Genomic DNA, 12,181 nt, shown 5'->3' with positions numbered 1-12,181 from the left:
TTTTGGCAGGCACCTAAAAGAAAGTAGTATAGGGACCCCATGAGCCTCAAGAGGAAGGACATTCCATAGGCCAGGCGCCACAATTGAAAAAGCCCTGTCTCTAATTGCCACTTGCTTTACGTATGAAATTGGGGGCACAGAAAGTAGGTTTGAGAGACAGATCTCAGTTGGTGGGTTGGACAATATGGGAGTAAGCAGTCCTTCAAGTACCCTGGGCCCAAAGCCATTTGGGATCTTAAGGTAAGAAGCAGCACCTTGAATTGTGTCTGGAAACAAACTGGCAGCCAGAGTAGGTCTTTCTGTGCCAGTCACACAATTCCTGTATCCCACGCTGAAGTTTCTGGACCTGTTTCAAAGGCAGCCCTATTTACAGTGCAAAATAGGAGTCAATTGCACCTTTAAGACCAACTTAGTTTTATTCAGAACATAAGCTTTTGTGTGCATGCACACCTCTTCAGACGAGGAATGAGGTACAGTAAGCAGAGCCACATATAGCTGGTGGGGTTTGGAATGCCAAGTGGTACAAAGTTAAAAACCAGTAGCAGAATAGTAAAACTAACAAATTCTGAAAACCTTTGATCTGGGTTGCATTGGAGTGGGAAATCATAAAACAGTAACATGTCAGAATGTGAGAATGCCTGTTTGTTAATTATTCTATTGCTAATAAACCTGGATCAAAAAGAAGGCATTTCTTTCCCAGAAGTTTTTCCTGTCCAACTAATTTACCTTTTAACATGTAACATAAATATATACATCATTCTGCTTTGCTATTAGGAAAAAATACATTAAAATATAGTGGAAGATGGGTTTAGTATATGTAATGAGATAAACAGTCAATATCCCTTGTTTATGGTTTCCCACTCTAATGCAACCCAGATCAAAGGTTTTCTGAATTTGTTAATTTTACTATTCTGCTATTGGTTTTTAACTTTGTACCACCAGGCATTCCAAACCCCACCAGCTATATGTGGCTCTGCTTACTGTACCTCATTCCTCGTCTGAAGAAGTGTACATGCACACGAAAGCTTACGTTCTGAATAAAACTAAGTTGGTCTTAAAGGTGCAATTGACTCCTATTTTGTTCCACTACTTCAGACCAACACGGCTGCCTATTTGGATCTATCTATGTAGAGTGCATTACAGTTTGGGTAATGGTATCAAATGCTGCCAAGATGTTCAGAAGTTTCAACAGGAATGCACTCCATATTCGTTGAAATAACAAGGAAAACCAGCGCTGATGTACTGTTATTATTAAAGACAAACATATATACAATTTTATACAGGTTACCATTGAAATTTTATGTTAGGTTAGGCTGAAAGGTTTGCAACAGGCCATCCAAGCAAGGGTCAAGGCTAGATTTCTAGTGTTCAGCACTGATGATGATATTGAATTTATACTCTGCCCTTCACTCTGAATCTCAGCATCTCAGAGCAGCCTACAATCTCCTTTAACTTTCCCCCTGAGAGCTCTCTCAGAAGCTGCTCTTTCAAAGACAACTCTTGTGAAAGCTATGGCTGACCCAAGGACATTCCAGCAGCTGCAAGTGGAAGAACGGGGAATCAAAGTCAGTTCTCCCAGATGAGTCCACACACTTAACAACTATACCAAACTGACTCTCAAACTGGCTCTATTTCATGTGCCACTAGCAGTATAATCCTAACAACACTTTCCTAGGAGTAAACTCCATTGAATAGACCTTAATAGAATTCAGAGTTGACCATGTCGGATTGTTCTGTTACTCCCAACATTTTAAGCATGTCTCTTTGAAAAAACTGATTTTGCGATTCTGCTTACTTGTAAAGATTTAGATGGAGCAGCCTTAGATGAGAAACTCACCTATCAATATGATTCTCCGGTCACATTTTATCAGTGTTTGAAATTTAAACATTAAATTGGGCATGCACTATATCTGAATCTGAGAAAAAATATTTTCAGTCCATCTTCATAAGGAACCTGTTAGTATCTTACACCACAGTCAGTTGTCTACCTGTCAGCTCCCTCAGGTATTTCATGCTGCAAAGTAAACATTTAGTATAAAGACAATTTCTCATGTTATGCATCAAGGAAAGACACCACACCCACATTCCCTGCGGTGTGTGGAGCTGAGGTTTAAACCACAGAAGGTAGCTTGTGAACTTTGTGGTCTGAAATTAGTTAATCTCTTACTTATCTTTGCCAGTATTTAGTCTACCTCTTCCCTCAACGCACACACACGTTGGAAATGGAAGTTCCACACCAGTCTAGTAGCTAGAACAGCCTCTACCAAAAGTCTTTTTCAATTAATAAAGCTTAATGTAGAGGAAAGAAGTCTACAAATCTCTAAGGTTACAATCAGGTTGTGGAGAACTGATTGCAGCTTCTAATACAGAAAGCCAAAGACAAGGAACCTTCAGCATCTGGCCAAGATTTTTTTTAAAGCCATATGGATATCCATATCATATGATCACATACATTTTATCCATCCTACCACAAATAAGTGGGCCCTAGATCAAATCAACCCTGAACTCTTCCTAGAAGTTAAAATGATTAAACTGAAGCTATTGTACTTTGGTCACATTATCAGAAGACAAGACTCACTGGAAAAGACAACAATGCTAGGAAAACTAGAAAGCAGCAGGAACAGAGGAAGACCCAAGGTGAGACAGACGGTCTCAATAAAGGAAGTTGCGGCCTTCAGTTTGCAAGACCTGAGCAAGGCTGTTGATGACAGGGTGTTTTCAAGGTCATTAATTCATAGGGTCACCATAAGTTGGAGGCGACTTGAGGGTATTTAACACACATGCATGTGCTCAGAGAATTCCACAGTTAACTCTTTGATCAACAGACATGACTGTCCTGAATTTGTCTTTCAATTTCATGAGACGCCCCAATTACCAGAACTATCAAGAGAGGGAGGGAAAAAAAATCCTACATTAAACTGATGCTAGAAGCAAAGTCTGGACTCCTAGCTGGGTTGCCTTTAAAGCATATTATGAGACTGTTTCTCTCAATGTGTGCTCCGGAGAGCCTTATGCTCTGCTGATCAAAACCTACTAGTAGCCCTTGGCCTGAAAGACACCAGGGCCAGGGCTTTTTGCACCTGGGTGGAACAAGCTCCCATGTGAGAGCAAGGCCCTGTGGCACTTTACAGTTAACAGCATTCCACCAGGCCTTTGGCTGAGGCATTGGACGTCCAATCCACCTTGGCTTCTCCTGTCCAAAGAAATGTTGATACATGCGACAGTATCCAGATTACAGCTGACAGCTAAAGTGACAGTAGATCATCTGGCTGGAGGGGGCAACGTGGCAGAGTGCCAGGTTGCATCAGCCAAGGTAGAGTCAGCATGACTCAGCACTGGCCTTGTAACTTGTATAAATGTACACAAGTACCTTGATATGTGTTGGGAGTTTGGATGGTGAAAGTGTGCGGAGCATTTTGTCAGTCTGAGATATATTCTGTAAATAAATGTACATAGCTAGTTTAACAGCTACTGTGTGCTAGACTTAATCTCTACGTCTTCAGTCACTGCACTCACTATGCAGCGAGCATCAACAAGAAATACATAATCAGATTAATCATCCTGCCAAAGGCATTAAGGATCGCCCTGGAGTTTTGGTGGGGATTTTTTGGGGGCCATCTTGCTTGATTAGTTTAACGTAGCTTTTAAAAATATCACTGCTGTGAGCCACCCTAAGGCTATTTCCGGGATAGGGCAGGATATAAAGACATCCTGAGGGGCATACCTTGAGATCGTTCCAAACCTATCATGTTGTCTAGGTAAATCCATACTTGCTCCCCGGAGGGTGGGGGTAAGTTCGCAACACGCATCTGTTGTGCACGTTACTTCAAAGTAACTAGGATTTAACTCAGCAAGACCGATCGAATTTCTTCTCGTTCTTATTTACCTATGGTATCTATCTTATGCGTGAGAAGCAAAGTCTGAGCTTTTAGCCGGGCTGCCGCCGAAGCTGCCTCTGTGCCCGCATGGCCACCCCCGATGACGATAACGTCATATCTCGAAACGCTGAGGTCACGAGCTGCCGAGGCTGTGTCGTTCCTTGCACACGGGAGCCACGTCTGGGGGATCAAAGTCGCCGCAACCCGGCGCGCGCCGCCACCCAGGGACAACATGCGTGTCTGCGCGGGAAGCAGAACAGAAAGAGCAGCGACGTCCACCCCCGAGCCCCGCTAAGGGACGCAGGAACCCGGTGGCCCAACTCAGGGCTCGAAAGCACCGCCGGTCTCCAACCCAGCACACGCTGCGAGCGCCGCCATCTTGCTTGTGACGTGCTCCTGGCGACTGGGTGATTGATGGAACTTCAGAACGGGAAGCCCTCCCTCGCATGCGCATTCACTCAGGGGCGTGGTGAGAAATGAATTATGGCTTGGAAAAACCGAGCGTCGAGGGAGGGCGGACGGGCGGGGCAATGCTCCCAGGGTTTCCCCGCGCCTTATTGCTGCGGGGTTCGCTGGAGGGAAGCTGCTTGTTCCAGTTCCTGAGACATTTGTTGTTTGAGGGGGAATTTTTTTGAAACGGACGTTTCTGCGTGAAACTTAAGGTCATCGTCTTCTCTCGCTCAGCAGTTTGTGTTCCCCTTCGCGGCCTTCGAAGTTCCGCTCTGCACATTCAGTGAAGTTTGTAGATAGAGAGGAAGACGCCAGACGGGCAATCCGCTGACATGCCGATGTTTGTTTATTCATTTTAACGTAATTTATACCCTGCCTTTCTCCCCCGAATTGGCTTACATTGCCCTCCATTTTATCTTTACAACTCTGGGAGGTAGGTTGCGAGTGCGTAACTTGCCCAAGGTCACCCAGCAAGCTTCCTTGGGAGTGGGACTTGAGTTTCCCGCATCCTAGTCTTCATTATGCTGCATGCTAATTCGCTGCTCATCCTCTACCTATATGTATGAACGGGTAATTTCTAGTTCAGTGTATCTTAAGAAGTATATGTGTGCATGAAAACTTATACTTTGAATAAAACTTTGTTGGTCTTAACGGTGCCACCAAATGGACACGAACTTTGTTCTTACTACATGTATAGTTAGCTGTAATGCACATAGAACTGCAGTTTAAATGTGATGCTACGTGCATACAAGATGCACAACTAAATCCTTACCTGCAAACGCCATGTTAACATAAGAAGCCATGTTGGATCAGGCCAATGGCTCATCCAGTCCAATACTCTGTGTCAAACAGTGGCCAAAAAACAAAACCAGGCACCATCAGAAGGTCCATCAGTGGGGCAAAGACACTAGAAGCCCACTGTTGCCCCCCCCAAAGGCATCAAGAATACAGAGCATCACTGCCTCAGACAGATCCAGCTGTGATTTCTTAGGCTTGGTTCATACATGTAAGTGAGTAACATGGCAAGAGACCTAAAGTGGAAGAATAAATAATACTACTACATATGGAGACCCTATTGTGAATACAAAGCCTCTAGTCCATTAACCCTTATGTGTGAATAAAATCATGTTACTCTTTAAAGAGTAGTCTAATGGCCCCTTATTTTTGTAACAGTTGGCTAGCATGGCTTCTCCTGTCTCTAAAACTTTTCAAATACATAATGAACAAAGCAAGGAATAAGAGGGTAATAGAACCTTTCTCATTTCAGTGGCAACTTTTTCTGTGTTGATCTTTTTATGTTAAGAAACTTTCACATCTGGAATTTACCATCTGCAGTCTGAAATGGTTGAGTCCATTCCACTACGTAAAGGTTCAACCACCTCATTTCCCCCTCATTTTCCTACAGCAGTGGCAGACTGGGTCTAAAAATATTGGTTGCCAGGAGACATAGGGGGCCCACCCACAGCTATAAGGCTATCATTTTCTTTAAAGAAATAAAATTTTCAAAAAATACATAAGTGGAAAAAAGGTACAATTAAAACTTTTGGGGTGTGTGTGTGTGTGTATATAATGGCTTTTTTTGAGCAGGAACACAGTTCCGGCTGGCCTGGTGTCAGGGAGTGTGACCTAATATGTAAATGAATTCCTGCCAGGCTTTTTCTACAAAAAGACCTATGTGAAACAATGGTGACATCAGGGGTATGTGGCCTAATATGCAAATGAGTTCCTGCTGGGCTTTTTCTACCAAAAAAGCCCTGTGTGTGTGTGTATATATGATTGTACATATTACTGGCAGTATGCAGTAGATACTAAATGTAAATACAGATTGCATTTTCTCCATAGGAGTTGATCTCTACCAGCTGGAGATCAGTTGTAAAAGTGGGAGATCCCCAGGCCCCACCTGGAGGCTGGCAACCCTAAATACAATGTAAATTTTAGTTGCATTACAGTAAAGATACTGAAACTTCTATTATATTTTCAAGCTACTAAAAGGTCATTAACATTTTTAACATATTGTCTAATGTTTAAGGGGGCTCACTTCATCAGGGGCTCACTTGCCATCAGGCAAGCTGACACCCTGGCCAGTCCACCACTGTCCTCCGGGTATGAACTGGGTCTTGGAGGTCAGTGGTTTATTTGCTAGCATCTAATTCATCAGTGACTATGAATGCTGTTTCAGACACATCACAGTACTACAGATATATCTGTAGAGTCCTTTTCCAGCTTCTCCTTGCCCCCCTTTGAATGTTATCCAGTACTCAGCATGCTTTGCCTTGGAAATCCTTTCAGTTCCTTTATATAATTCCTATGTTGCAGATGTGAGTCAGAAGCTGTCACACAGTGGTCATAGAGGAAGCTGCTCAGCAAGTTTTCAGGGAAGAGAAAGCTTTTCCTGTTCACAGCTTTTGCCCTACAAAATGAGAGCCAATGGAGATGTGCAGAAGGTGTAGAAGATGCAGGCATGTAGGATTAGGGGTTTTTGCTTGCAGCAAAATACAGTGCATGGATATACAAATACTCTCCTTTTCCTAGCATGGAAGTTCCTTGAAAGGAAAAATATGATTCTCGTAGTGAATTTCTGCTCAATACGCAGCTAATGAATTATAATAGCCTTGTCAAAACATCATTGTCTCCAAGAGCAATGATGGCAACTATATTAACATTTTATATTTTAACCATTATTGTAAAACAGTGAGCTAGATGTTGAGTCATCAGAAAGATTCTCTTGCTTTATCTTTTCTCTGAAATATGACATGTAACCAACATGCTGAATATATACTTATTTTCATTTGGCCATACTTATGGTTGTTAACTAACCAGAAGAAAGAGCATATCCCGGGCTTCCAGTTTCGGCAACGCGCTTGTAGGAGCGGCTTGGACCGGCGTGTCCAGAGCCACTTCTACATCGGACTGGTGAGGGGTTCCCCACGAGGGGTGACTCGACTCTGGAACCCAGGAATGGTCGTGGAAGGTAGGGAGGTCGAGTGGGGGTGACAGCAGAGGCAACTGCCCCCTGATCCCAGCTCGCTCCAAACATCACAGTCCCGATTGCCATTTTTAAATGGCTCAAGGGTCGACTGCCGGACTTTACTATTCCCTGCTTTGATTCAAGCAACTCTGCATTCTAGCTGACAAGCTGCATCTTCACTACTATGATTGTGAGTTTACTCTCTTTTTGCTGTTTCTTGAGGCATAGCTTTATTTTCTAGCTGACAAGCATTCTAGCTGACAAGCATAATTGAACTCCAAGAGAGTTCTGGCCATCACATTTAAAGAGATAGCACACCTTTTAAAATGTCTTCCTTCTATAGGAAATAATGAAGGATAGGGGCACCTTCTTTTGGGGCTCATAGAATTGGACCCCCTGGTCCAAATGTTTTGAAACTTGGGGGATACTTTGGGGAGAGGCACTAGATACTATACTGAAAATTTGGTGCCTCTACCTCTAAAAACAGCTCCCCCAGAGCCCCTGAAACCTCCAGATCAATTCCCCATTATACCCTATGAGAATCGATCTCCACATAGGGAATAATGAAGTGCTCAGCAGACATTTCCCTCCCTCCCCCACCCCGTTTCTGGCGAGTCTGAAGCAGGGGATTGGCCTCTCTACTCATGAGTTGCTGCCAACTTCTTCAAAGTAACACAGACATAACATCCGAAGAGGAAGCCTTTCAATCGGAGACTGAAGCCTCCGGAAGTGCAAAGGCCCTCTAGAGGCGGGGCTTCCCCCCGCCAGCCAGCTGGCTGGGGGCAGGAAGGAGCCTGGGAAAGCGGAAGAACTCCCACTGGGACCTGGGGATTGGCAAGCCTAGCTGAACTTGACTGATTTGTCTCAACTTTTTTCTGGGAAAAGATCTGATTTTGGGAAAGTTGTTTGCAAGCATATATGGATGTGAAGGACAGTTGGCTTAAGAAATAATCTGAAGTTTAGGCTGCAGTGCTCTGAACAAAGCAGATTCTTGAATCCTAGTGGGCATTGTATACTGGATTATAAAACATAACATGACTTGGTTGAAGGAAGAATACTTGGGCCAATTTCTAAAGTAAATTATAATTTTCTGATGGTGAATGTTATGGATATAACCCTTTAATTTTGCCTTTATTTTTTCCCATGGCTTGAATACTTTGGATATGGTTTGAATATTTTTGGCTTTGGATATATTTTTCTACTTTTCCTCTTTCTACTCATCAAATTTGGAGTCTTCCTTACTTTTGCTATTATTTTTTTTCCTTTTTGGGAGTATCTGGTCCAACTTGTGTTTTTTTATTTTTTTTCCCTTGGGCTATTTAATTTTTAATTTTGCATCTCACCTGTGGATTACAAATAGGGCTTCAGCCCTGGATTACAAATTTATACCTTGAAGCAGTCGGATGATCCTGCAGTGACTTGGATTTCAATTGAATTATCATTGGTAGAAGACTGGCTATAGTGAATTGTTTTTGTTTTAGTGAGTTGAATTGTTTTGGCTAAGTGGTACAAAGGGTGATGTTCTAAAAAACCTCTGTTTACTACTAGTTTTATTATTGTTTTCAGTACAGCAAATTATTTTTTTTAATGTTTAAATGGTTTTATTGAAGCAAATTCATAATATACATGACATACGTAAATGCAAAGGTTACATGTGAGCTGATAAAAACAGCCAATACAATGGCAAACATTAATTGTAACAAAATAACGAATACTATTCAGACAATATAAATAAAATTTCATAACCAAAAAGAATACATGACAAAACTAAAAAGGATAAGTGGAATGGACTAGTACATGGATTGCACAGTTGAATGCACTAAAATAAAGTTATAACCACAAAAAGTCTTTATACAATTTGCTCTTGTTATAGGAGTTAATATAAAATGGATCGCTATCAATTTTTTCCAAGATGGGGAGCCAAGTCGCTATATACCTGGAGTAAGCCTGGTAAGGATCATTAATATCTAGTGCTGCCTGGATTTTGTCCATTGCTATATGCCCCCAAATTTTCAGGAGCCAGGTGTCGAGGGACAATTTATTAGGGTTTTTCCAAGATTGAGCTACCATTGTTTTTGCAGCCGTTAAAAGTTTAGCAATTAGAGATCTTTTCGAGGGTGACAGTTTTACTCCGGGCCAATGGTTAAGAAGTAACACAGTAGGGTCATCAGGAATTATAATACCCAATAAATTTGAAAAGTGAGTACAGATTAAGGTCCAAAAGGGTCTTACTTTGGGGCAATCCCACCAACAATGAATGTATGAGGCTTTGAGACCACAATTTCTCCAACAGTCAGGGGAGTTCGAAGTGATCATATGCGAAAGTTGAGTAGGGGTAAGGTACCAACAAGCTATTAATTTAAAGTTCTGTTGTGATATATTTATTATGCTGGAGTGTAATATCTTGCTGGCCCAAATAGAGTCCCACTGATTTGGAGAAAGTGTAATCTTGCAGTCCCTATGCCACATGGTCGTGTAAGGAGGTAGAGAGGATTCCAGTTTAGTTAGAAGAATAAGATATATTCGTGAAATAAGACCTTTTGTCATCTCACTATCCTGCAGGTGAAGGATCAAGTATTCGAAGTTCGTCACTGGGCGGGAAAGTGACACTTTCAACTTGGTGTCTTGAAGTAAGTGTCTAATTTGAAAGTATTGAAACCAAGGCGATGGAGTTAATAATTTTTGATCTAATTTATCTTTGGATAGAATTTGTTTAGAAGAAGAGAGAAGATCAAAAAAGAAGACTCTTGAAGAGTCTCGCCAAGTTTTGAAAGAAGAAGGTGGTTGGGCCGGGGGGAACCATTTTTGACCAATAAAAGAAGAAATGATAGAAAAACCTGGTGCTAGATAGGAATGCTCCTAATCCCATATAGGAAGAAGTGCCCTGAGAAATGGGTTTACAAAATGCCATAAAGGACGATCTGGTCTCTTGAGCCATAATAGCTCATAGTATTTGGGGGGAGTAAAGTGGGCCTCTTCTATAAGTTTCCATGCTGGAGGAGGGCGTTGGTATAGAATTTTGGTCATTTGAGAAAGGATAGTAGCTTTATAGTATCGAGTAATATCAGGAACCCCCAGGCCTTCTTTTGCTCTTGATCGGCAGATAGTTGTTATTTTAATTCTGGCTTTTTTGTATTTCCAAATGAAAGAGGTCAAAACTTGTTGCCAAGAGTTAAGCACCTTTTGGGGTATCTCAATGGGAAGGGCCCGGAATAAATATAAAATTCGTGGAAAAATAAAAGATTTTGATCGTTTGGATTCTTTCCATCCAAGACAGTTGCAATTTGTCCCACTGTTTTAGAGTAGTAGAGATGTCTGATAAGGTGGCAGTATAGTTCGTGTTTAGTAAGCCAGAAAGGTTTAAAGGAATTTTTAGCCCTAAATATGGCCAATTTTCAGTGACCCAGTGGAAGGGATACTTGGTGTTTATTTCCTTTTTAGAGTTGGGAAGGATATTAATTGGGTAAAGAATAGATTTAGAATTGTTAACCCGAAGACCAGAAAGTTTACCAAAATTATCCAAAAAAGTGGAGATAACGTCCAAGGATTGCAGAGGATTTGAAATGTATAAAACAATGTCATCAGCAAATAAACTGATTTTAAAAGTGAAGCCTTGAACTGACACGCCTGGAATCTCAGGAGAAAGTCAAATCAAATTTGCGAACGGTTCAATAGCCAATGCAAATAGTATTGGCGAGAGGGGGCAACCTTGACGTGTCCCTCTTTCCAGCTTAAATGTAGAAGACTGTTGGCCGTTAATTTGTAGAAAGGCAGATGGACCTAGGTAAAGGGAATCGATGACCTTCATAAATTTTGGGCCAAAGCCCATGTGATACAGAACTTTGTGGAGAAAAAGAGGCTCTACACTGTCAAAGGCCTTTTCAATATCTAGGGCCAGAATACAAGATTCATATTTTTGAAAGGCGCAATACTGTATTAAGTTGATTGTTTGTCTCATATTGTCTGTAATATCTCAATTTGGAATGCATCCTGATTGGTTGATATGAATGTAAAAACCTATAATTTTATTCAGTCTGGCTGTCAGAATGGACATAAATAACTTATAACCATTGTTAAGTAAAGAGATAGGGCGATAAGATTTGGTGTTTGAAGGATCCTTGTCTCTTTTGGGTATAAGGATTATCTTCGCCTGAGACCATGAAGGGGGCATACAACCAGTCTCCATCACTAGATTGCAAATTGAGGTAAAATGGGGGATTAGGGATGGGCCAAATTTTTTGTAGAACTCTGAGGGTAAACCATCCCTGCCCAGAGTTTTATTAAGTTTGGAAGATTTAATAGCGTCAGTCTTCTATGGCAGAGATAGGAGAGTCTAAAAAATGTCAATGGTCATGAGATAGGTGACTAAGAATGTTTCGCTCTGTAAAAAGTGGTCTATTGAAAAAGGAGAAGGATTAGTTGAAGTGTACAGCTTTTGAAAATATTTGTGGAGGGTGTCGAGAACTTTTTTATTAGAAGAATGCCTTTTACCTAAGTGATCAGTGATGATATTAATTTGTCTCTCCCCTAATTCTTTTCTGAGTTTCCAAGACAGTAATTTCAGTGAGCGAGGGTGATTATACCAATACCTCTGTTTTAAGAAAAGAAGGTTCTTCTTGATGGTAGAGGATTCCATTAGATCTAGCTTTTTCCTCTCTAGCATGAGTTTGTGATAAATCTTTTTTGAACAGTTTGTTTATGTTTTTGTTCTAATAATTTAATGTTGTCCAATAAAAGTTGTCTAAGCTCCAGTTTTCTTTTCCTGTAGGCCGAGTGCAAAGAAATGCACTTGCCCCGTAGAACAGCTTTCATTGCATCCCAAACTATTTCGGTGGAGACCCCACACTTAGAATTGTTTTCAAAATAAAGATTGATCTCTTGTTCA

At 41.4% G+C, this 12,181-nt stretch overlaps 1 protein-coding gene and 1 long non-coding RNA gene across 2 annotated transcripts in view; one reads left to right on the top strand and one right to left on the bottom strand.

The window, feature by feature from the left end:
* Positions 1 to 4,275, bottom strand: part of MTO1 (mitochondrial tRNA translation optimization 1) — a 24,008-nt gene extending 19,733 nt beyond the window's left edge. The window contains exon 1 of the mRNA XM_060236014.1: positions 3,887 to 4,275. Within this exon, the coding sequence (XP_060091997.1) occupies positions 3,887 to 4,112 (226 nt within the window). The 5' untranslated portion in view covers positions 4,113 to 4,275. The remainder of the gene's footprint in view (positions 1 to 3,886) is intronic.
* LOC132569693 (uncharacterized) lies at positions 4,013 to 12,181 on the top strand. The gene is made up of 4 exons (XR_009555282.1): positions 4,013 to 4,761; positions 9,170 to 9,246; positions 9,859 to 9,926; positions 12,065 to 12,181. It is a non-coding gene; the product is annotated as an uncharacterized LOC132569693 (long non-coding RNA).

Source organism: Heteronotia binoei, chromosome 1 (genome assembly GCF_032191835.1).
Source record: "Heteronotia binoei isolate CCM8104 ecotype False Entrance Well chromosome 1, APGP_CSIRO_Hbin_v1, whole genome shotgun sequence".
NCBI lineage: Eukaryota > Metazoa > Chordata > Lepidosauria > Squamata > Gekkonidae > Heteronotia > Heteronotia binoei.
The sequence above is the reverse complement of the archived record's forward strand: the minus strand, read 5'-3'. Positions and strand labels throughout refer to the sequence as shown.